Raw genomic sequence first — 22,450 nt, forward strand, 5'->3', positions numbered from 1 at the left:
CCGAAGTTTTAGTTCGAGCTGTATACCTGACCTAGGCACTGTACGGATGAGGTGGAAGGCGTTGATGTTGGGTGCTGATTTCTTACTAATAAGGCGCGCCATCTGCAAACGGTTTTGCCTTGCCGCGCACACGAATCCCTGGGTGGCCAGCTTCGCGACACTGATATTGATGATGGATTGCACGCAACGTCTTTATGCTGACAATCACCTCTGAACCTCCTGTGTCAAAGATTGGTGAAACACAGAGCTATGGCTATCCCGCACAGCGTGTTCCAGGTCCTGAGGCTTGACGCTGTCCCGACGAGGTCGAGGAAGGGCACGGATCTAAGCCGTGCGTGCTCCTTGGTGATCCCGCGATATCCGTGTCTCCAGTCAAGCTGCCCCCTTGAGGCGTCGTTTCGAGCACGCAGCGGTCCAATACCGTTTAGCAAATCTGCAGGGTGAGCCTTGTGAAACTTTGAAACACCCAAGCGGGGCCAGGCGTTGGCTGCCGCCAAGGACCAGGGGTTGGAGGCAACTGGCAGCTTGAACTCTGGACCAATCAAGATTGGTGGTGAACCCAGTCGATTTGCCAGCCAGTTCAACCCGTCCACAAAAGACGTCTCCGCAGCGAACGGAATCCTACGGGAACCTGGCCATCTCCAGAATCGAGCTCCAGAAAGCTTACGTACGAGAAGCAACGCAAGAAAACCTCGATGATACTCTACTTGTGGTGAAGAAGCACCGGTTTGGAGTTGTTTCATTTGGCCCACATGTCCTAAGAATGACTGGAACAATTTTGTCAAAATGGCCTTCACTTGAAGGATAGTATGGATATACACACACGGACAGATTCATTATGCACAAAATACTCCGTAGAAAGTAGTGTAATTCGGGCTCCGTAATCGAGGTACTAGTACTCCGTATATAGTAATCCGTAATCAACGGATCTGACTACTGCGCAAATTCCTACAGTTGTCAGGCATGGTCCACACGATCGTCAGGTACGGATACCTGGCTTTCTCGCTAGCTGGAGATCAAGGATGCTCTACACTTCAGTCATCTTCGGCGGCCTGAGCGCATCTGTTATCAAAGTCTTGACGGACAAACCTGCTAAACCAAAGTACTAGTAGTGTACGGAGTATCCTAAGAGTACTAGCTACAGTGGATACTATCATTGGCCGAGACATGGCCATCAATTCCTGTACTATCAGAAGTGTGTCGTCGTTCTTCTGCCCGCACGAGACAATCGCTCGTAGGTCATACATGCGGTTTAAAGTGGTTGTGAGTGACTGCCACATTACTGCAGCATGAAGCGTCAAGCTCAACACGCAAAAGAGGCAACAGTCCCGCCAAGGACCAGGCAACCTTGTTTCTAAGAGTCATCCAATCGTGCTGACAGACGCATGGCTCCGTTCCGAGGGTTGAAAACCACCAAAATCGGACGAGCATCAAATCTTGCAAGCGATGCAGATTGCACTGGTTCAAAACGCGTAGGCGCAAGAGGGAATGCTCCGAATGCATGTAGCGTCCGCTGGCACGGCTCACACGCGTGCCACAAGAATCACTCGGATCCAGCCAACTGAATTTCTTGGCTTCACTTGAAGGGCACAGCAGGCGAGAATGCGGGCGCACGATCCACCCCCTCCTCGATTTTCGCAGATTTGGGTCCCATTCTAGTTATCCGCCGGCCCAGACCCTCCCCTGGCTTGCCTTATCCACTCAGGTCCTCCCGTCCTTCCCGCTCTGCAGCCCCAGTTGGCTGGCTGTGCTGCCTCCCTCCCTTCCATCTCGCCCCTGCATTAACCCAATAAACTTCCCATCTCCTCTTATGGCATTTTTGGCCTTTCGCTTCTTCTCGACGCCTTCACCTTCGCTTTGCTGGCACATCCCATTTCGCCTAGGCCAGCTCACTTTAACTCTTTCCTAGACCTTCACACGACGTGTTCACCACGATTCGATCATTCGAAGCACGCTGGCGGGTACCGCGGTTGCGACATAGATCACAAAAGATCACGAGGTTGCTTGATCTAGAACGGCCGGGGCGCGGGGAAAAAAAAGTGCCTAGGACTGAGGTCTGATTCGGATTCCGAGCGACGAAGCACTCCGAAAATTCGTTCCCGACATTCCACAACGTTCAACGATCCTTTAGAACCGCCGGCTTGGGTCAGGCAGATATCTGCATCCTCTTCTCTACGTTCGCTTCATTGCCATATCTGAGACGAGCCGCTTCATTCATTGCGGCGCCGTCGCCCTTCTGTCGTCGTTCCTTTCCAGACTCATCGGCCGACGCGAACCGGCATTGAGTGGTACTCTCGTCTTCTCTTCCCACGTCTGCAGCATCGACCCGAGCATCTTGTTTCGCGCTCCGCCGGACCCTCCTTGCTTTGCAGTCCCGCGTGTGACAAATCCGTTGGATTCCTCGAGTTCGTTCCAAGCGAGTCCCGAACGTTCCTGCATCGGACGACTGCCTATCTTATGCTGGAAACCGGAACGTCCCGCGCCTGCTGAATTGCCACTGCGCAACATACAGCCAGCCGACTGGCATCGGAACCTTCTCGCCTCGCGCACTTATGCCCAGCTACGGATCTGTCCACTCGCCATCGCTCAGGAAAATGGAATATTCTAGGCCACAGTATGGCCGCAAGCGTATGAGCATGGGGAACGTTATTGGTGACCCCTTTGCGCTTGCGACCCTTTCGATTGCGACGGTAAGTGTTGCGCCCTCCTGCGCTCCGCGGCCGGCAGATTGTAAAGTGGTGCAGCTCCTAATGTGGTCTGACAGCTTGCATGGGTCATCTCGTTCGTCGGGACCGTTGTGGCTCACGTCCAGCTGCCCGGCGATTTCCCCACATATTCGTACTGGACGTTGGTCTTCTTCCTTCTGGCAATTATCGGCATCTTCGTGGTGGTCGCATCCGATAGCACACAAACCTACCATGTCGCGATCGTCGGTTATCTCGGTTGCGGCTTGGTGCTCGCTACATCCTCGGTGAGCGCCATGATTCATAACAGTAACGGCGCCCTGGAAGCGGCTTCTGCGGGCTATATCCTGCTAACCATGGTGACCGTATGTCTTTCCTCCCCAACCCCAACCCCCCCAAATCTGATACGGACGAGCCGCTCCTAAACATGAAGCTTAGATTGTCTGGATATTTTACTTCGGATCTGCTCCCTCAGCTGTTCCTCGCGCATACATCGATTCGTTCGCCCTCGCCAAGGAGTCGACGTCGACGAACCGCCACACCATGACTGGGTACGGCAACCGCAGGCCGGAGACGTCAACATCTGTGCAGCCGCCGCAGATGTACACTTCCCAGCTTAATGGACTCGAGAACCCGTCGCCCGTGGGCGGCATGGCGTCTACCATGAGGAACTCGACCACTCCTGGAGCATTCACAGCGCCGGGCGCTCAGAAATCCGCGGCCCAGCAGTCCGTGAACCCGGATGCGGAAATCGTGCCTCCCACTGAATACCCGTATCGCGCCAAGGCCATTTACAGCTACGAGGCGAACCCTGAAGACGCCAACGAGATTTCCTTCTCGAAACACGAAATTCTCGAGGTCAGCGACGTCAGCGGCAGGTGGTGGCAAGCGAGGAAGGAGAACGGCGAGACAGGCATTGCGCCCAGCAACTACCTCATCCTGTTATAGTCCGGGGTGGTCCAAGCAGGTTGTTGCAGGAGCGGGAGTTCGGCGGCAATTGCAACTGAGGGCAATAACGTCGCCACATCAAAAGCATGATACCACGGGGATGGGTTCTTTATTTTCTTGTTTTATCTTTCTTTTCTCTCTCGTCTGGATGACGGTTTCTATATACCCTGCAACCTAAGCTGCGGCCCCGTCTGGCGTTCCCGTCTGGCGTTCCGTAACAGGACCTTGAACCGACTCTGAATAGAGCGAACCGGACCGGGCCGTGGGTGCAGATCACCTTTCTTTTTCACCGTGGCTATTGAATGCCTGCGGGAAAGTACGATAGCAGTGGCGTGACACGAAGCATCAGCAATGGTCGAACGACCTTGGGCTTGACTTGGGATGCGTTGGGCGAGGTTCAATATCGTGGTCATGATTGGGTGGGACTGCCTCGATTCTGGTTTGGCCGGGTTCTGTTATACTTTTCTTTGCTTCACCCCGGTTCTGTTTTCTCAAAGAGTTTTCTTTTCCAAGCAGGTGTTTGGTTTGATATACCAATTTGCGTGTGTGACACTATCTCAGCCCGTTGCTGCTTAGCGCTGGCGAGTTCCTAGCGCCCTGCCTTCTCGTGATGTCACTGCAAGTCTGTCTGGTTGGGATGCAGACAACTCCGGGACGCCGTCCCTTGTATGTACATTCTGACCCACGGGGATCTTGCAATCGCACCCCGGCGACAACCTAATTCTTCTTCAGCCGCAGCCAGCCAGCTCTTTCAAAATCCGTCGTTATTGAAGTCGCCAGGCATGCCAAACCTGCTCCTCACGCCTCATCTTTCCGTCTGGGTGTTGAACGTTTCGGATCGTTCAGCCGCTGGTGCCAGTGAATAAGTATCGGGATACAGAGCGGCGTCGATTAGCTGCAGCAGATGCAGACTTCTCTCCGCGGGCACTTGTCGGGAACTACTCCTGGTCCTGATGGCCATGCCTCGCGCACCATCCCTCGTATGGGACATAACCTCCCTTGGCGCAAGCGCAGCCTCTCCGCCTCATCCCGTAAGGACATGGCTCCGGCGAGTTCCCCGCGGTGTGGCCCCTGGTAGCCGGGAGAGTAATGTAGTTCAGGGCTTGCGGGAGAGCGGTAGCCGTGCTGCCACAGCCTTTGACCGCAATCGCCTCTCGTTCCGTGTGGCTGTAGCGACGCGCTGTCCCCGTGATCCAGCAAGTCGTTTGAACTCTTGTTCTGGTTCCAGCCGCCAACCGGAACCCCTCCCTCCTCCCACCAACCCACTTACTCCTGCTGGTCCAACCTCATCCTCAGCTCCCTCTCCTTCTGCAGCACCTCCAACTCCAGCCTCTCCACCCCGTACTTGAGCGCCTCCTTCCGCTGCCGCACCACCTTGGCCCTCAGCGCGGCCCCGCCGTCGAGCGGCTTCCCCTTCGCCCTGCCCTTCCCGCCCTCCTGCTCTCCCCCGCCTCTGCCCGGGGCGGGGTAATGCGACAGCCGGCCGGCATTCAGCTCCGCCCTCGCCTTGAGCGTCTCGATGCGGCGGGCCTGTCGCTCAAGGTGTTTTTCTGCGCGGTCGAGGAGAAGGGCGATGAAGGGGCCGATCTCGTCCCGCAGAGAGGCTTCGGCAGCGGCGAGGGTCGTTTGGGGGATCAGTTCGTAGTGCTGGATAGATATGTGGCGCAAAAACGCACGCGGTTAGTCGTCCTCTGCTTTTTGCGAAGGGTTTCGTCGTTTTTGGGCCGGGGAGGGGGGAGGGGGGGGGTTGTCAAAAACGTACGCGGACGGTCTTGAGGACGGAAGAGAGGCGGGGGAAGTCCTGCACGCCTGCACCGAGGGTGTCGACCGAGGATTCGAGGAACGAGAGCGAGGTGCGCAGCGACGACACGCAGTCGCTGTAGCCGAGGGCGGGGTTCGCGGTCGACATTGTTCGCTCTGTTTGTCTGCTGTGCGGGGTGGTCGACGTGGTGACGATTGGTAATCACGGTAAAGCAACGAGTCGCAGGCCCGTTTCAGCCACGTTTTGCGGTTTGAACTTTGGACATTGACCGCAATAAAAGCAAGATGTTGATCTGTTGAATAGCGTGTTGTTTGGGCCTGGTTGCCGTGTCGAGGGTGGACCTCCGCCCACAGTGTTGCATCCAAGCCATGTGATTGGACTGGTTTCAGCGCTGCAGTTCTAGAGCTCGAATGTCAACACTCGGGCCCTTTTCGACTTGTCCCTTTGCATTCTCTTGAACCCGCCCTCTAGTGACAACCTAATGGAGAACGAGCATTTCGTACCTGTACTCATCGTTTCAAATGATGCCAATCATATTAATGCCCATATGGAGTTCCTGTGTGTTCGGATAATGAATTTTAATCCAACTCCGACTGCACCCTGACTTCTGAGGGTTGGCGCCCGCTTTCAGCCCTTGTCAGACGCCAACAAACTTGTCCACTCCAGGCGCGGCCAATGCTGCTCAATCTAGTTCCCTGTCTTCTGATAAGTTGCCGCGGAGTAAAGGGTCCGGCGAGTGGTTGCAGGTGCGCTTGGATTCGCCTCAAACTTGGAAGGTAAGTACGGAGATAAGCAAAGTAGGACAAACCAACATGGCATTCAAGGCCACCTTGACTATCGTCGACAAACTTAGCAAATTCGTAGTTTCCCACCCAAGACGGGCTGCCTATATATTACCTCCACTATCAGCACTAATTTCCCATATTCCTAAACTTTAGGATTTGAAATATACTAGACAAATTTGTGATATTTACATGTAATTGAAGAGCGTGAGTTAGAACGAATTTGTGTGGGAAATGGCCTTCGGAATATATTTAGGGGTTTCCGACTTACAGTCTGCAATCCAACCCAGTCATAGCGCTTCATCTAATTACAGGAAAGAATCGAATACACATGTTATAAGCCAACCATTGGTTGTATCTGGCCCGTAACGCAGAAATATATTGCAGCTAGTGAGCCGGACGACTACCCTAATTAGCTAGTCGTCCGCACAATACCTGCCTGATATACGATTAAACGTCTTTTAATGTCAGTTGTGTGCTAAGCATATCCCGTTTTTACATGGTTATTATTGTACTATAGGATGTGCCTAGGGCGTCGTTTTCGAGCCCCATCTCGGAGCAGTGCCTGGTTCCTCCACACTCACCATGCTGCTGAACGATACCTGGGGGAAGGGGAGAGAAAGGGGAAGGGAAGGTGTAAAGTCGCGGAGGAGCTTTAAATAATAATGCACTTCTGAATGCCAGAGGAGATAGCAGAAGTTGTGAGGGATCAAGACAGCAAAGATGGTAAATAACGACCGTGGAAACCAATATTATATTTTTTTTTGCCGTCTCTTCGGTTGAGGAACAACGAGACCACTGGATCGACCATGGAACACATGGTTTAGCAGTATTATAGCTGTCTCCTGATGTAAGGAGCACTGCACTTTGGGCCTATCGGGCAAGTTGAGCTTGCAAGTGCACATGTGAAGGTTCTTTCTTTGATTTCTTTCTTTTCCTTATCTTTTACTTCTTATCATTCTAAAACAGAAGCCGTACCTATGTGTCTCTATATCTATAGCAGTGGTGTCTAATCTTTTTACACCCAGGAACAGTTTCTGGAATTAGGTGATACTGTAGCCAGTGACTGATTTATGTAGGATAGGAGCTCAAGGTGCGCAGCTGGTGCGGCATATGCCACGTCTGGAAATACCATTACTGCGGTAGTAATCCGTATAATCCGTACACTTCCTTACCTCGGTACGTACCGACGTATTCGACAATGAATGGGATTCACCTTAATTACATGTTGTACACTCATGTACTCCGTACATCCCATGTCAATTTAGGATCCTGTCTGGCTGGTATTGTCAATCCCCGAGACCCTCTTGTAACTTCGACCGTTACAAAAATTAGTGATGCAGTACGTTGTCTACGGACGCGTCCATCATGTAAGGTTAGATAAGATAAGACCTGTGGATCTGGCAAACGGGCTGGCAAACGGAGGGTTCTTTGTTCCTAATCCTCTACTTATACCAGAGCCACAGGGCCAGCAAACGTAGGAAGAAGACATCGCTCTTTTGAACTATTTACAACTTACCAACTTTCTTCTATCTATTAGAAACCATCTTCTATTAAATGGTAGCGGAAACTCTACTTCTAACCATCTAAAACCATTAGCACTAGAATTAAATCACGTTAACGATTAGCTTAGTACCACTTTTGCGATAGTTACGTTTAGTTTCGGTGACTTGGTAACCAAACTAAGTAATTCTGTTATAACTACTATAAAATCTCTCTATTCCTGGTAACTTGGTAACTAGGGTAGTTATCTATCTACCTATCTCCTCCTCTTATCTATTAACCCTATCTTTGTTTGCCCCTAGCGACTTGGTAACCGGTGGCTAGGCGAATCTCATGTTAACCCTAGGATCTTTTCCTACGGAAGATCCTCCTTAATCTTCCTATCCTTTAAATACTCCTATAAAAAAGCTAAATATTAGGGAACTGTCTAACTACACTACAAGCGTTCTAAGGAGGCGTAATAAGATACCTTATATACTATAGATATAGGCGTCGGATTATAATCCTAAAGGCTAACTATAAGAAGAAGCTCCTCTATAGGAACCGGAATTGCTACTTGAATTTACTAACGAATACGAGCTATAGTAAGCCAAACCTGATAAGTTTGGCACTAACAAGGAAACATTGGCTTAGTTAAACGGCAAGATAGATCTCTGGTTTAATTAGCTAAAGGAATAAACTAACTATATTTTTGATAAGATTAAAGGAGCTATCTATAAGCTATTGTAGATGCTTGAAAAGCGTCTTACTAGGATAGATTGTAACTTTGCTTACTACTTATAAGAAGCTAAAGATTAAATCTCCTAGTGCCTAGAGAAATACGTAGAAGAAATGACGGCACTATTAGCTAATCGTATCAAAGGACTAGAAATCTATATAAATTAGTATAGTAATATACTTGGCTAAGTAATATCTTAGATGAAGAAATTGGTCGATATAATATATAGTATAGATAACGAGATTAACGATTAACTGCCTAGTTATCGGTAATCTTCCTTTGACCTTACTAGACTTAGTACTATTATAGAAGAAGTATAGTAAGTTAGCGATCTTATAGAAGATATATGATATAATAGTAGTACTTTTCTTATACTTTCTAAGGGTATTAGTATTAGCTATCGTTATAATCTTAGCTACTCTAAATATATATAGTCTTTATATAAAGTCCTATACCTTATAACTAGCGGTAGTAGAGGCAGAGAACCTAGTTTCTTAAGCTCTAATAACAGCGATAACATTCTATCTAACTATTGCTAACCTTTAGGTGACTAGAATCTAGGATGCTATCGTAGTACTCTATACCCTAGTAATAGTATGTGACGAACCTAACTCAGACTGCTTCTAAAAGGGTTCAGACGAAGGTGGGTTAAGCAGGACAAGCGTACAGGTCGTCTAAGGGATTCGGTGAAGCCAAAGGGTTCACAACAACACTTAGAGTTGTCTCTCACAGTAATCAGCAATGCTTGGTATGAGTACTGTAATTGTGATTATTACCACTGGTGAACTCCCAGAGTCCACTATAACGAGTGACTATTTACATGTATATATATTCCTAGGATTACTAGCAGTCGTGGTGATCATTTATACTAGCTTACCTAGCTTATATCGTGAGCTAGTGATCCTCTGTTAGGATCATTTCTTACTAAGCGTGATCCTGTCCTGATTAGTCTATCATTCTTTCGACTTGATTGGCCTATTTATGTTAGTAGCTTAGGTAGCATCTATATATATATTTCCGTGACACGATGCCTTCCCTCTGAGGCTTTTAACCTAAAAGCCCTCTTTTAGGCCGTTTCAAATAGCGCTAATATCCTTTCTATATATACCTTGTAATTTTTCCCTTTTTCTATATTACTAGTGACTAACAAGATGGTAGATCGTGTTTCTAAGCGCCAATCCTCGAAATCCTAATAGCACGCTACGCTTACTTCTTTTATTAATTCTTCTAGTGTAGACGTTATACCGTGTTTGTAGTATTTTAAGCGGAACTTGGCTTGTCATATGGCGTCAGGCTCTTCCTACTATAGCAAGTATATATATTAGGGTCGTTCTTACGATAGTTCCGACGTAGCGTCTGCTTATTTATAACCTGGTTTATTGCCTTAATGTTTATAGCTAATTCTTTATAATAACGAAGATTATATCCGAATAAAAGTATATAGAGTAAGAAGAGGCCGATGCTAAAGAGGCCCTTTTTATCCTTCAGACTTAACTTTAGACGGCTGTCAGTCGATTAGCTCGTCTTTATCGCTAGAAACGTTTCTTAAAGGAGCAGGGTTCCAAGCTGTTTCGTCAAGGTATATAGTCTCTAGAGGAAATAGAGGCGGAAGAACGGAGGGTGCGGGAGTCCGAAGTACGTATTATTAGTGATGTACGGTCCTAGGGTACTAACGTCCTGTTTGACTAGTCTTCTTTAGGCCTGGATTTGTCGGAGGCTGACTTGGCTGTTTTGTCTGAGCTAGTGCTTGCGGTCGATCCGGGTTCTGCCGGTAGAACTGTTCCAGTTTCTTAGGGCAGTTTAAGTTCTTGACTAGTTCCTACGAGTTGTCTTCTAGTCTAAAATCAAGCTATTTGACTAGGTACTATAGTTCCCTATTGATGATGCGTGAATCTAGAATTTCTTCGACGTCCTATTCTTCTTCCTCGTCTTCTGCTTCGATATATGTAGCAACCTTAGCGTTTTTTGGTACTAGTTTAAGAAGCGAAATATAAAAAACATCTGTCTATAGTCGTATAGATGATAGTAACGATAGTCAGTAGTTAGATGTCGAAATTCGTTCTTTAATAATGAAGGGTCTAACCTTCTTAAAGTCTAGCTTTATGCTTGGTCGTTTGGTTTGTAAGTTTTGTACGATTAGGTAGGCTTTGTCTCCCCTCTCTAGGCAAGGTCCCTCGAGCCTGTGTTTGTCGTAGTAGTTCTTTATTCTAGTCTTAATAAACTCAAGTTCCTTCTTAAGCTTCTTATATAGTGCGTACATCTGTTTTACTTTAACTACTGCTCTTAGTACTATGACCTTTGGCCCTTGCCTAAGGTCTGCTTTATATCTATAGTTCGCGAAGAATAGTATAACTTTAGTTATTTCCGTTAGTATCGTATTGTAAGCGAGTTATACTATTAGTAATAGTATGACCTAGTTGTCTTGCTAGTAGTTAATGTAAGAGCAGAGGTATTGCTTAATAACTTAGTTTAGTCGCTCCGTCTGTCCGTTAGTCTGCGGGTGATATACTATTAATAGCTTGCTATTAACGCCTAATCGTCGTATTAACGCTTGCTAGAACTTCGACACAAACTTCGTATCTCTGTTGGTGATCTATTCTTACGGCTAAGCATACACTAATGTAACTTGCCGATAGATTACGTCTGCTAACTGTTCCGCTATCTAGGACTCCTTGTAGGGAAAGAAATATACCTACTTAGTTAGGCAATCTACTATAGTAAGAATACTATTGTAGGTTACTCCTATAGCCGTATCTTTAGATTCTAGTAGCTTTGTAATGAAGTCTATCGTAACCGAGCTCTATGGTTTGTCAGCTATTAGCAGTAGCTAAAGTAGCCTATATAGCTTATATCGTGCCGTTTTACTTCGATTGTAGATGTCGTAGCTCTATACGGCTTCCTTAACTCGTACCGTTAACTGTGGAAAGTCGTAGTGTTTCTTGACTTGTACGACAATCTTCGTAACTCCTTTATATCCTCTAAGTTTCGACTCGTAGAGTTCTCAAATCATTCGCAGCTATTGATCCTTGTCGTAGATATATACTTTACCTTGGTACTAGAGTTTCCTATCTTTCTCTTCTACTCTATCAGGTACCACTAGTCCGGGTGCTACTTAATACTATGCCTCGTTAATCCTTTCCTCTCGAAAGATTATATAGCATTCGAGGAACGAGGTAAGTAGATTATCTTCTATAGGTGTCTGCGTTTTGTGATATAGCGTTCTATCTGTTTGTTCCTTGAATAATGGTGGTATTATTTCCGTTCGTCCTTCTATGTGATCTGTTCGTTGGCTTAAAATGTCTGCTCGTACGTTTTCTTTGCCCTTCTTGTAGCAGATCTCGAAGTTAAATTCCGCGAGGAATTCTGCCTATCGTATTTGTTGTCTATTAAGTTCCTTTGTCGTTGTGAAGTATCGTAGGTTCTTATAATCTGTATATACTTATACTGGTTTAATCGTACCACTAAGGTATGGTCGCTATTCCTTAAAAGCTTTAATAATTATAAGTAGTTCCTTATTATGAATTGGATAATTAAGATGTAGTCTGTCAAGCTTCTTTGAAAAGAAGGCTATAGGATGTAGCTTCCCTTGTTTGTCTCGTTGTCCTAATTGTCCTCCGATAGCGTAGTCTAAAGCGTCCGTTTCTACCTCGAATAGCTTCTTAGGGTCTGGCAGTACTAGTATTAGATCTTTAGTAATGGCATTATAGATCTGTGTAAATGCTTACTCGTATCGCTCTTCCTATTGGAATTTAGCGTTCTTCTTAGTAAGTTCGTGTAAAGGTTGTACGATCGCTCTAAAGTTCCTAATGAACATTTAGTAGAAGTTTGTAAATCCGATAAAGCTTTGTACTTCCATAACTAACGTTAGTTATAGCCAATTCTTAATAGCTTTAACCTTTGAAGGTTCTATCTAAATTTGTCCTAGGGATATTTCGTATCCTAGAAACACTGTTTTCCTAACGTGGAATTTACTCTTTTCCTTGTTAACTAATAGCTTATACGCGTATAGCGCGTCTAGCACTACTTTTACATACTTCTAGTGTTCGTTTATCGTCTTAGAGAAGATAAGTATATCATTAAGATAATATATTGTAAATTTGTTAAGAAAGGGTTAGATAGCTTAATTAATTAGGGCTTAGAACGTTGCTAGCGTATTCGTAAGTCCAAATGGCATAACAAGGTACTTATAGTAGCTATAGGGTGTCCTAAAGGCCGTTTTCTACTTGTCGCCTTCTTTAATCTATATATAGTTATAGGCCAATAGCAAGTCAAGACACGTAAAATATTAGGCTCCTGCTAACTAATCTCGGAGCCGTAAGATTAGCGGTAACAGGTATCAATTTTTCATAGTCTGTTCGTTAAGTTACCGATAGTCGACGTATAACTATAGCTTTCCGTCTTTCTTAGGCATAAATAGGATTAGGTAGCCTGCTAGCGATATTAACAGGTAGATATATCCTCTTCGAAGGTTCTCCTCCAAATATCGCTTAAGTTCTTTGTTCTATATTTAGCTCGTATAGTAAATCTTGAAGAACTTCAGTCGTGCTCCTTCCTTGAGCTTAATCTCGTGATCCTATGGGCCGTGTTCTGGTAATCCTTCTAGATGTTTCGGTTCGAATGCTAGGTGTCCTTTGTATTCCTTTGGTACTTCCCTAGTCTTATCTTGTCTCTCGGTTTTCTAATAGTATACGAACTTAGTTCCGTCTATAGCAATACTAGCGATTTCTCCTGTCTTAACCTACTACTCTAATTACAGTGCTCCACATTCGTTAATGGAAAGAACAGCTATTGGCGATTTAGCTTGTTCCTCCTATCGCGATATCGATGTCGTTATACCGCCTCTTCTAGAGTCTGTAGTAGTCTGCCTGCTACTATCTGTCTCTTGTAGTAGATCTATAGGATATGCCTTTCCTTAAGCATTATCCGCTTACGATCCTTGTACGCTCCCTATCTTGCTAGTTAAATACGACTCCGTTTGGGGTTACAGGTAGCTACCATTCTTCTAGCTAATGTCCGGGTTGTAATCTTCATACTATGGTAATCCTAATATCATGTCTTTGTCATTGCCTATGTCTACAATGCTAAATATAACTATTATAGTCTTTCCTACCATAGTAATGTCGATTAGTTTGGTCTCCCTACATACCTATTACGTCAGAAATGGCCCTTTGACTATGCTATACTTCCGCTTTATTCTCTAGGGTATCCGTAGCTAATTTATAAGTGTTGGCGAAATCAGGTTTATCTCTGCTCTACTATCTACTAGTACAAGCATTTCGTGCTATTTCCATTATGCTATTATCTATAGTCGCTTATCCTGCCATTATCGTCTAAAGATTGTAGCGATTTCCTATATTTCTGCTAGGAGGTCTCGATATAGTGGTCTCTTATACTAGTCCTTCCTATACTACGCTATTACTCGCCACTACACGGGCGTTAATGGTTTCTAGGCCCCTTAAAGGGCCCTAACCCGTTTCCTAGGTTAGTATTAACCTCTTTAGTTGTTCGGCTAATAGCGGCTTTGTCGATTGTGCTCATTTCTATAAGCCATTAAGTGCTTGTAGCTTCCTACCATTAGGTCCGTTTTACTTTCCGTCATACGTGCTATAGCTTTGTCTAAAGCTCCCGAATTCGTAATTTCTTTTCGTCCGTGTGATAGAGGTAATTGTTACTCTAGCACAAGTCCTATATATCTCGTCCCGTTCTATAGTGCCTAGGCCAGGCTTGTCTTAGAACTATCGTAATGCTTCCTAGATCGCGGGCTTCGATCTTCTAGAGCAATTCGGCTACTCTATTTCCTACATTGTAGACCTATTCCATAGGGCGTAAGCTTCCGTCCTTATTTCCTTATCAGGTCGGCTAGTAATTGTTTTCGAATTTATCATAGAAGTAATATCGGCATTCGTATACTATACACTAGAACCAGGGCACTTGCGCATGTGCCTTATATCAAGGGTATAGTCGTGTAGCGTCGCCTAGGAGGTATTAGAATTCTTTCCCGAATCCTTCCCACTATATATAGACTGTAGGTACTCTAGTGCTAAGATAGGAGTATTTCTTCCAATAGTTTTCCCACGTACGCTCGTCTTTTTCGCAGTTCGTGTGTATAAACTAGTATTCTAGGTTCCGTACGTCGTTGCTAAGTTACTAATCGTCAAGGTACTTGGTGTAGCTATCGGGCCTATTATATATCACAGGCTAATCTCCTTTAATAGCTTCTACGATATGTTAGAGTTCCCTTATTTCGTCCTTCATCTTATCGCTCTACTAGGCAAGTCGAGTTAAGCGCCTATCCCGTTCGCGCAGTTCCGTATTAAGTCAGAAAACTTCGTTACGATACTATTCGATTTGTTCCTAGAGGAATAGAGCATTAGGTCCCGGTCTTTCGATTCCTTAGGTGTCGGTTATCTACGATCTATCCTACCTCTACGTAACTATAAAACCCTACTGCCTTAAGGCTAGGAGAATCGAAACTGGCGGTGTATATTCTCCTGCCATATCCCATTCGGCAAGACCTGTCTCTAGATCTATAGTGACTAGTTCGGAGTACGGTGCTTATTTATCTTTACTATTACTGTCGTGTCCGAGACTGTTTATATCACTGTCCTTGTCTTTGTAGCTCGTAGCCGCTACTTTAATAATATCCTTAGTAATTTTGTTAATAGCCGTAATTTCCTTCCTAGGGGCTAGTTTCCATTCTTTCTTTAGGCTCTAGTATTCTCGCTTATAGTGCCCTTTCTTTCTATAGTTATAGTAGGTAATACTAGACTTATCTTTGGTCGTCTTCTTCTGGTCTTACTTCTATATTACGTCTATATCTATAGCTCTTTGGTGCGTCCTATACGAGGTACTGACGTATACTTGCTTTTTCTTATCGTTAGCCTTAACTGTGGTTCCGTTCATTTGACCTTGTTTCTGCTACTCTCGTATATAGAGTTAATCATCGATCCTGATGGCCTATACGATGTATTTGTCTAGGGTCTTAGGCCGATCGTACTTATATAGCTCGTCTTTAACCTTTTCCTTTAAGCCGTTATAGAACAATTATATCAATGCCTCGTCGTTAAGCTAAGACTTAAGTATGTCCTATCTAAACTATATAATATAGGAGGCTACTAACTTAGTCTGTCGGAGATTAGCAAGTCTTTCTTACATATAAATCTTCTTGTCTTTATCACTAAAAACTTTCCGAAGCTCTTCTTCGAAACGGTTATAAGATTAGAAGACTACCTATATAAACGCGTCTTAGTTATCTTTATCTTCCTTAGTAAGATAGTCGTTCTATATAGGCTCGAACCATCTAAGTGCCTTGCCCTCTAGTCTTGTAGCTATATAGAGGACTTTAGCTTTATTGTCCGGAAACTTGTCGTCATTAAGCTAGAAGTAGATCAGAGGTTTGTCAGGAATCCTACAAGATCCTCCTTAGTTCCTCCGTATTTGCTAGGTAGTTCGATCTTAATACGCTTTACTTTGGCGCCTTCGAGTGCCTCGATTTTGGCGTAGGCCTCGTTGACCAGCTTCTGCAAGTACTTTTCGCGGTTCTCGAGTTCCTTGATTCGAGCTTGAGCAGCCTTGTCTCTCTGGTCTAACTCCTGGATCTGCTGCTAGAGTTGACTAAGCTAAGCGAGCAGCTATTCGGCCGTAATGTTAGTAGCCATGTCGATGTTAAGGTCGAAGTCACCTCTGTTCTAAACTATGATAGAACAAAGGGAGTAGTAATAACGTGTAACGAACCTAACTTAGATTGCTTCTAAAAGGGTTTAGACGAAGGTAGGTTAAGCAGGATAAGTATATAGGTCGTCTAAGGGATTTGGTAAAGCTAAAGGGTTTATAACAATACTTAGAGTTATCTCTTATAGTAATTAGCAATGCTTAGTATAAGTACTGTGATTGTGATTATTACTACTAGTGAACTCCTAGAGTCCACTATAACGAGTGACTATTTACATGTATATATATTCCTAGGATCATTAGCAGTCGTGGTGATCATTTATACTGGCTTACCTGGCTTATATCGTGAGCCAGTGATCCTCTATTGGGATCATTTCTTGCCAAGCGTGATCCCGTCCTGATTGGTCTATCATTCTTTTGACTTGATTGGCCCGTTCGTGCCAGTGGCTTAGGCGGCATCTGCATGCATATTTCTATAACATGGTAGTAGTAGTAATAACGGTGACAATGGCAATAGACGTTATAGATATAAGTCTATATATGATACTACTATAAGTATGTAGAGCCGCTTAGACTTTAAGATTAAGAAGGACGATATTAGCTAGTTTGATCCTTCTTTCCCTAACCTACGTTCCTTAGGCATTATTAACGACGGTAAGAATCTAGTATTTACTAACATCTACTGCTTCACTGACCGTATTAAAACCTTCTTAGAAAGCGACCCTAATAGTAGCATTAAGACGTAGATTCTATCCTTCTTCTAAACTCTTCTTAGTAGTCTAGCTATCATTTAGTAGACTAACAAGTTAAACGGCTCTATATATAGATAATTACGCAAACTAGGTCTTCGAGCCATTATAGATTAACTATAGGAACGCTTTATACCTAACGTTATAACTACTACTTGTAAGTTTAACAAAGCCTGCCTACGTTTAAAGGATATCGCAAAGGACAAGTAAATGCTTAGTTTCTTCGTTTAGAAGATACTTTATTAGGCACGCTTAATACGTATACTTAACGAATGTAACGATAACTAGTAAGGAGTTATAGTTTAAGTCTAGTTAGCTATAGACCTCTACATCAAGTAGTATTTAGATCCTCCCTAGCGATACTCCTCTCTTGGCATATATATATAGTATATCGAGCAGTCTCGATCTATCGTTCTAGTGGCCGCTCTTAACCGCTACCTATATCTAGAAAAGAAGATATCTATAGATAGCAAGGCTAAAGACCGCCCTTACAAGCCTATATACCGTAATGCTAATCGACCGTACTAATTTGGCTATAGATACAACAAGTCTCCTAAATACGACTAGCACTACTATGGATTTAACCGTAATCGTAGGTTTGAACGCGATTACGGATTTGACCGTAACCGCGACCAGGATCGCTATAACTAGGATTGCCACGATCAGGATCACTGCGATTAGGATCGCCGTAAGCAAGGCAATTGTGGCCAAAAGCAGGTCAGATTTGGTAAGGATGACCGCTAGCGAAAGGAATATTATAACCGTGCCTACTTTGCTAAAGAAGCTAGCGATGGCTCCGAGCTAGATCAATCTAATGTATAGTTAGCCAAAAGCACCCCTAAATCTAAATCTAGATCTGAATCTTTAGGTAGCGATACTAGCATTACGTATATCGTTTTAGACTCGTAGCTTACTTGCTATAAGTGCTATAAGTCCTTTAACTTGTAAATCGAACTATGTGCCTACGTTAAGCAATACCGTAGAACTGGTTCTCTTCCTTCTATCTGTAACTACAAAGCTAATTTTACGGACCTGGCTTGCCGTACCTATAGTTTCTATAATACCACGCTAGAATCGCAAAACGCTCTCTTTTAGTACTTGAAATCTTGTAAAGATATAAATTCTGGTAGCGTTCGCTACCTAGCGGATCCTTCTACTTTAAACTACTAGTCAGATCTGCCTACTTTGCCGCTAGAAAATGTATACTAAGCTATAGACGTACTACCTATTACGTTGCTAGCGGACACTACGGCAAAAGCGTACTAAGTTAGGGACGTACCTCCTAGGCGTACGCCTAATCACTATGGTTTACTACTAGGATATACTTATCTATACGTTAAGGTATACTATAAACCTATAGATCGCGAAGCCGTAGAAGTATACCTAGATCCTAGTACTAGCCACTCCCTAATCGACTATATATTCCTATAGCGATTAAACTACCAAATCGAATGATGTAAAGGCAAGGTCAAGGGCGTGGGAAACGCTATATTAAACCTTAACGAATAGGCGTCCTTTAATATCTATTTACTAGGTATAGAAAACGGTATTCCTACCCTAGCTAAGTTTACCTATATAGTATAGGTCGTTAACTCTCTGGCACTAAATCTTTTGATAGGAAACGAATTCCTAGATTCGTACGATGCGAATATCGACTACTAATGTAAGGAAGTCAAATTATAGCTATTCGACTTCCGTTTTCCTTTCTCTATATACATGTACTCTATGCCCTATATACGGAAGGTCAAAACCACTCGCGAAATCACTCTTCTGCCTAACTAACGGGCAATAGTGCCTATCGAGTATAAGCCTCTCCTAATAGGTCGTGCCTTTATATTTAACTCGGCTTATATAGCCGTTTATAACTTCGTTATAGATACGAAGACCCTAAAGGTTATACCTATTAAAAATACTATATGTGGAACGCTACGTATCCTAAAGAGGTACCTAGTCGGAAGAATCAAAGAAATGAAAGATAGTAGCTATTTTGCCTATTCGTAGAATACCGCTTTCTATATAGCGGTAATTATAACTACCACTTTAACGATAGCTATACCTATAGTGGCGAACGACATTGACCCTACAATAGTAGTCGCTAATTAATATGACGCTATACCGGTTAACGCTTCCTTTGATTTGAACCGCTATTCGAACACAATCCTCGAAGGCAGTTATATCCCTATAAAGCTACCTATAGCTATAGCCTTGTTTATAGCTACTAGCAACGTAAACGTCGTTAATAACGCTAATTTAGACATACCTATTAGCGACTTCGTCTTCTAACTTATATAGCAATCTTAACCTTTTCTACTATAGGATATTTCGCTAGAAGTAATCCTAGGAGCTAACGATATAGAACACAAGCCACACGTGCCTAAAAAGCATTCTACACTAGGATTGAAGATACCCGGCTCCCTGCCTAAGATTGTTACTAATAACGGCATCTATATCTATATAGGCGATCTAGTACTAGCGTAGAAGTTCGCTAACTTGGTTAACGAATTTCTATAACTCTGGAACGACGCTAGTCTGATCGATATACCGTAAAACGAATAGATGAAAGTGCTACTTGTAGAAGGGTAGTAATACTAGAAAGTACGCTCCTGTATATACCCGTTAAGCTAGAGGGATAGGGAAGTCCTGGACAAAACCTTTAACGTCCTTTATTAATAGGGTAAACTGCGGTTCGCAAAAGACGCTACTCCTTTTGCCTATCCTATTTTCGTGGTCTAGCGTACTATTAAGGGTATCGCTAAAGGTCACGTTATCATCGATCTATATAGTCTAAATAAGGTTACTATTCCTAATAATTACTTACTACTACTATAGTTAGAGATTATCGCGGCTCTATATAGAAAGAAATTCATTATAGTAATCGATGCTATATCGTTTTTCTATTAATTTAGTATATATCCTCTATATCGAGACAGATTTATACTAATTAGTCTTCGCGGTCTAGAATAGCCGACTATAACGCTTATAGGTTACCGTAATTTACCTGTATATGTATAATGGTTTATAGATTAGCTATTACGACTATATTCTTCCTATTATTATACGTTTATTAATGACATTATCATCTTCTTAGATATAGCTAAGGATTATATATAGCACTTAAGGACGATCTTTACCCTGTTCTGGAAGAAGAATATCGCTATCTTGCCTACTAAATTATATATCGGCTACCCGAATGTAGAACTACTTGGCTTTTATATAGATAGTCTTGGCCTTACTAATACGGATTAGCGCGTTAAAGCGTTTAAGCAGTTATCCTTTCTATATACGTTAAAAGCGCTAGAACAGTACTTAGGCGTTATTAGTTTCCTTCGACACTTGATTCTATACTATATAAAGATCGCCAAGCCGCTTTAGAAATGTAAGACTAACTTGCCTACGTATAGCCGTAAGTCTAGCGAGCTGGAAGTTAGTAACCGTACCTAAAGGATAGGCTATTATAGCTATACTTCCTTCGAGCTAACCAAGCAGGAAGAAACGTCCTTTGTAGCCCTATAAGAGGCTATATGTTATAAGAACCTGATTATCCTCTACTACTTTAATCTTAATAAGTAGTTATATATTTAACTTGATAGCTATTTAGAACGCGGATTTGGCGTTATAGTCTTCTATACTTGTAATAGATATGATTAGTGCCCGGGCAACCCTATCCTAGCTAACTAAGTGCTGCTAGTGATATTCTTAAGCCGCCTATTAATGAAGGCTAAGATATAATATAGACCCTCTGAATAGGAAGTCGCTTATCTAGTCTAGGCAATTCGTAAACTATATATAATAGTCTATTTAGCACGTATACTAGTTATCATTCTAACCGACTATACTGCTATATACGGTATGATAGAACAAACTAATCTAGATATAAGTTCTACCGACCGTGCTAACCGTCGCCTAATTAACGCGTCTATCTACCTATCGTAATACGACCTTAAAGTCTACCATCTTCCTAGAAGACTTAACTTTATACTAGATATATTAAGTAGATTAAGCGCTTTAGGAGACCCCGAACCTTTTAAATGCCTAGATAGAGCGGCCGTACTTAATGATGTTTAGTTTACTTTTACCAAGGCACGGATAGATCCAGATCTCAAGGCAAAGTTCGTTAATAGCTATAAGGCTAATGCCAAGTATACCCCTATTATAGAAGATTTGAAAAACAACCATGTAGATAGGACCGTTAACGATAAGGATATTGCTATTTTCTTACGCTATAGGCTACCATTTGTCCTAATTAACAAGCTCCTCTACTATATTTACCTAGACGGTATATACGTGCTATACGTTCTATTAAGCCTTATATAATATATCCTAAGCCTGGCCTACGATGAGAAGTATTACTTCGGAACTAATAGGATAATATATAACTTATATAGCATTACGATCGACAGAAAAACTAGGTATATATAGGACTACGTAAAGTACTACCCTATCTATTAAGTTAATACTACTAATTATAATCTTCCTATAGGCAACTACTAGCTAATTTACCTATCTAATATACTACTAATATAAGTAATTACTATTAACTTTATAGTAGCTTTACCGTTAGTTCCATTAGCCGGAACGCTATAACATTTAAATAGGTACGATAAGTTTAATTTAATAATAACCATATCTTATAAGTCATCTAAACAAATGCTACTTATACCTAGCCACTTAAGGATTTTAGTCAACTTAATCCCTATAACCTAGCAGGAGCTTCTCTTGCATCTTTGCGAATACCCTACCAAAACACACGAAACTACCATCGCTAGAAAGCTCTCGAAAAACGCTATCTAACGGTACCACTTTCAACTGCGCGCGAGCCGTTGCGGGTGTGCAACAGGCATCACAGGCGTAGGAACCGGACCCGACCGCAATCCGACCGCACCTCGCGCGCCTGTCAAAATTTTCACTGCACAGACTACCTAGCGCCCCTGAACGCGACGTCGACTTAAGGCCTAACGCCAAGCCACTAAGTAGGGAGGCCTATGGCTTCGAACCAATCAAAGGGGGGCCTACTATAGGCCTACCCTGCCCCGGATATCAAGGAGCTAAGGGGTCTTGTCGTATAACTAGTCGACCTTGTACTAAGCCCTAAACGGGGCAAGGTATAGGACCTCGCCAATAGGCTCTTATAGGGCCTTATAACCACTATTATAGGCCTGGTTCCGAACCTATAGGAACTCGTGGCCGAAGAAGTCAAAAAGGGGCTTAAAGAAGCCCTTAAGGCCACCCCCCGCCCTACCTAGGCATAGGTGGCTATAGGGCTATAACAAGGGGTAACAGGTCCCTAAGGAGGCCTACCGTCGGCTAAGGCAGTGCCGTTACGGGCCTTGTGGGAGGTCACGATACGGAACGTAGGCCTACGGGAGGACCTTAAAGCCTGAACCCCGGCCGAGATAGTCTAAGCAGTTAACGGGGCCTCTAGCCACTAGGGAGCCGTTGCGGCTAGGAAGCTCCCAAGCAGGGATGTAGTAGTGGTCTTCAAGGATAAGGCTACTAAGGATTGGTATTCGGCTAACAAGCGATAGGTGGCTATAGCCTTCGGAGAGGAGGCTAGGGAGGTCGGCAGGGCCTATATGGTCCTAGCTAAAGGAGTCCGGAAGGAAGAGCTATAGGGGGTTAGCGAACAAGACTTT

General features: G+C 43.8%; 2 protein-coding genes across 2 annotated transcripts; one reads left to right on the plus strand and one right to left on the minus strand.

Annotated features, from left to right (window-relative positions):
- Positions 1 to 1,850: 1,850 nt before the first annotated feature.
- On the plus strand, positions 1,851 to 4,351 carry MYCTH_2316413 (uncharacterized protein). The gene is made up of 3 exons (XM_003666430.1): positions 1,851 to 2,690; positions 2,765 to 3,049; positions 3,123 to 4,351. The coding sequence occupies exons 1-3, from the start codon at positions 2,595 to 2,597 to the stop codon at positions 3,630 to 3,632; spliced, it is 891 nt and encodes a 296-aa protein (XP_003666478.1). The 5' UTR covers positions 1,851 to 2,594; the 3' UTR covers positions 3,633 to 4,351.
- Positions 4,352 to 4,760: 409 nt separating this feature from the next.
- Positions 4,761 to 5,718, minus strand: MYCTH_2311201 (uncharacterized protein). Its single transcript, XM_003666431.1, has 2 exons — positions 5,395 to 5,718; positions 4,761 to 5,279 (listed from the first exon to the last, which is right to left on the minus strand). Exons 1-2 carry the CDS (start codon positions 5,539 to 5,541, stop codon positions 4,899 to 4,901), a joined length of 528 nt encoding a protein of 175 aa, XP_003666479.1. The 5' UTR covers positions 5,542 to 5,718; the 3' UTR covers positions 4,761 to 4,898.
- Between the last annotated feature and the right edge of the window lie 16,732 nt (positions 5,719 to 22,450).

This window comes from Thermothelomyces thermophilus, chromosome 6 (assembly GCF_000226095.1).
Source record: "Thermothelomyces thermophilus ATCC 42464 chromosome 6, complete sequence".
Classification (NCBI taxonomy): Eukaryota; Fungi; Ascomycota; class Sordariomycetes; order Sordariales; family Chaetomiaceae; genus Thermothelomyces; species Thermothelomyces thermophilus.

Coding starts and splice junctions, on each gene's coding strand:
- MYCTH_2316413 (XM_003666430.1), top strand. CDS start 2,595: ATGGAATATTCTAGGCCACAGTATGGCCGCAAGCGTATGAGCATGGGG. Junction 2,691..2,764: donor CGACCCTTTCGATTGCGACG/GTAAGTGTTGCG, acceptor GTGGTCTGACAG/CTTGCATGGGTCATCTCGTT. Junction 3,050..3,122: donor TCCTGCTAACCATGGTGACC/GTATGTCTTTCC, acceptor CATGAAGCTTAG/ATTGTCTGGATATTTTACTT.
- MYCTH_2311201 (XM_003666431.1), bottom strand. CDS start 5,541: ATGTCGACCGCGAACCCCGCCCTCGGCTACAGCGACTGCGTGTCGTCG. Junction 5,280..5,394: donor CCGTCCTCAAGACCGTCCGC/GTACGTTTTTGA, acceptor ATATCTATCCAG/CACTACGAACTGATCCCCCA.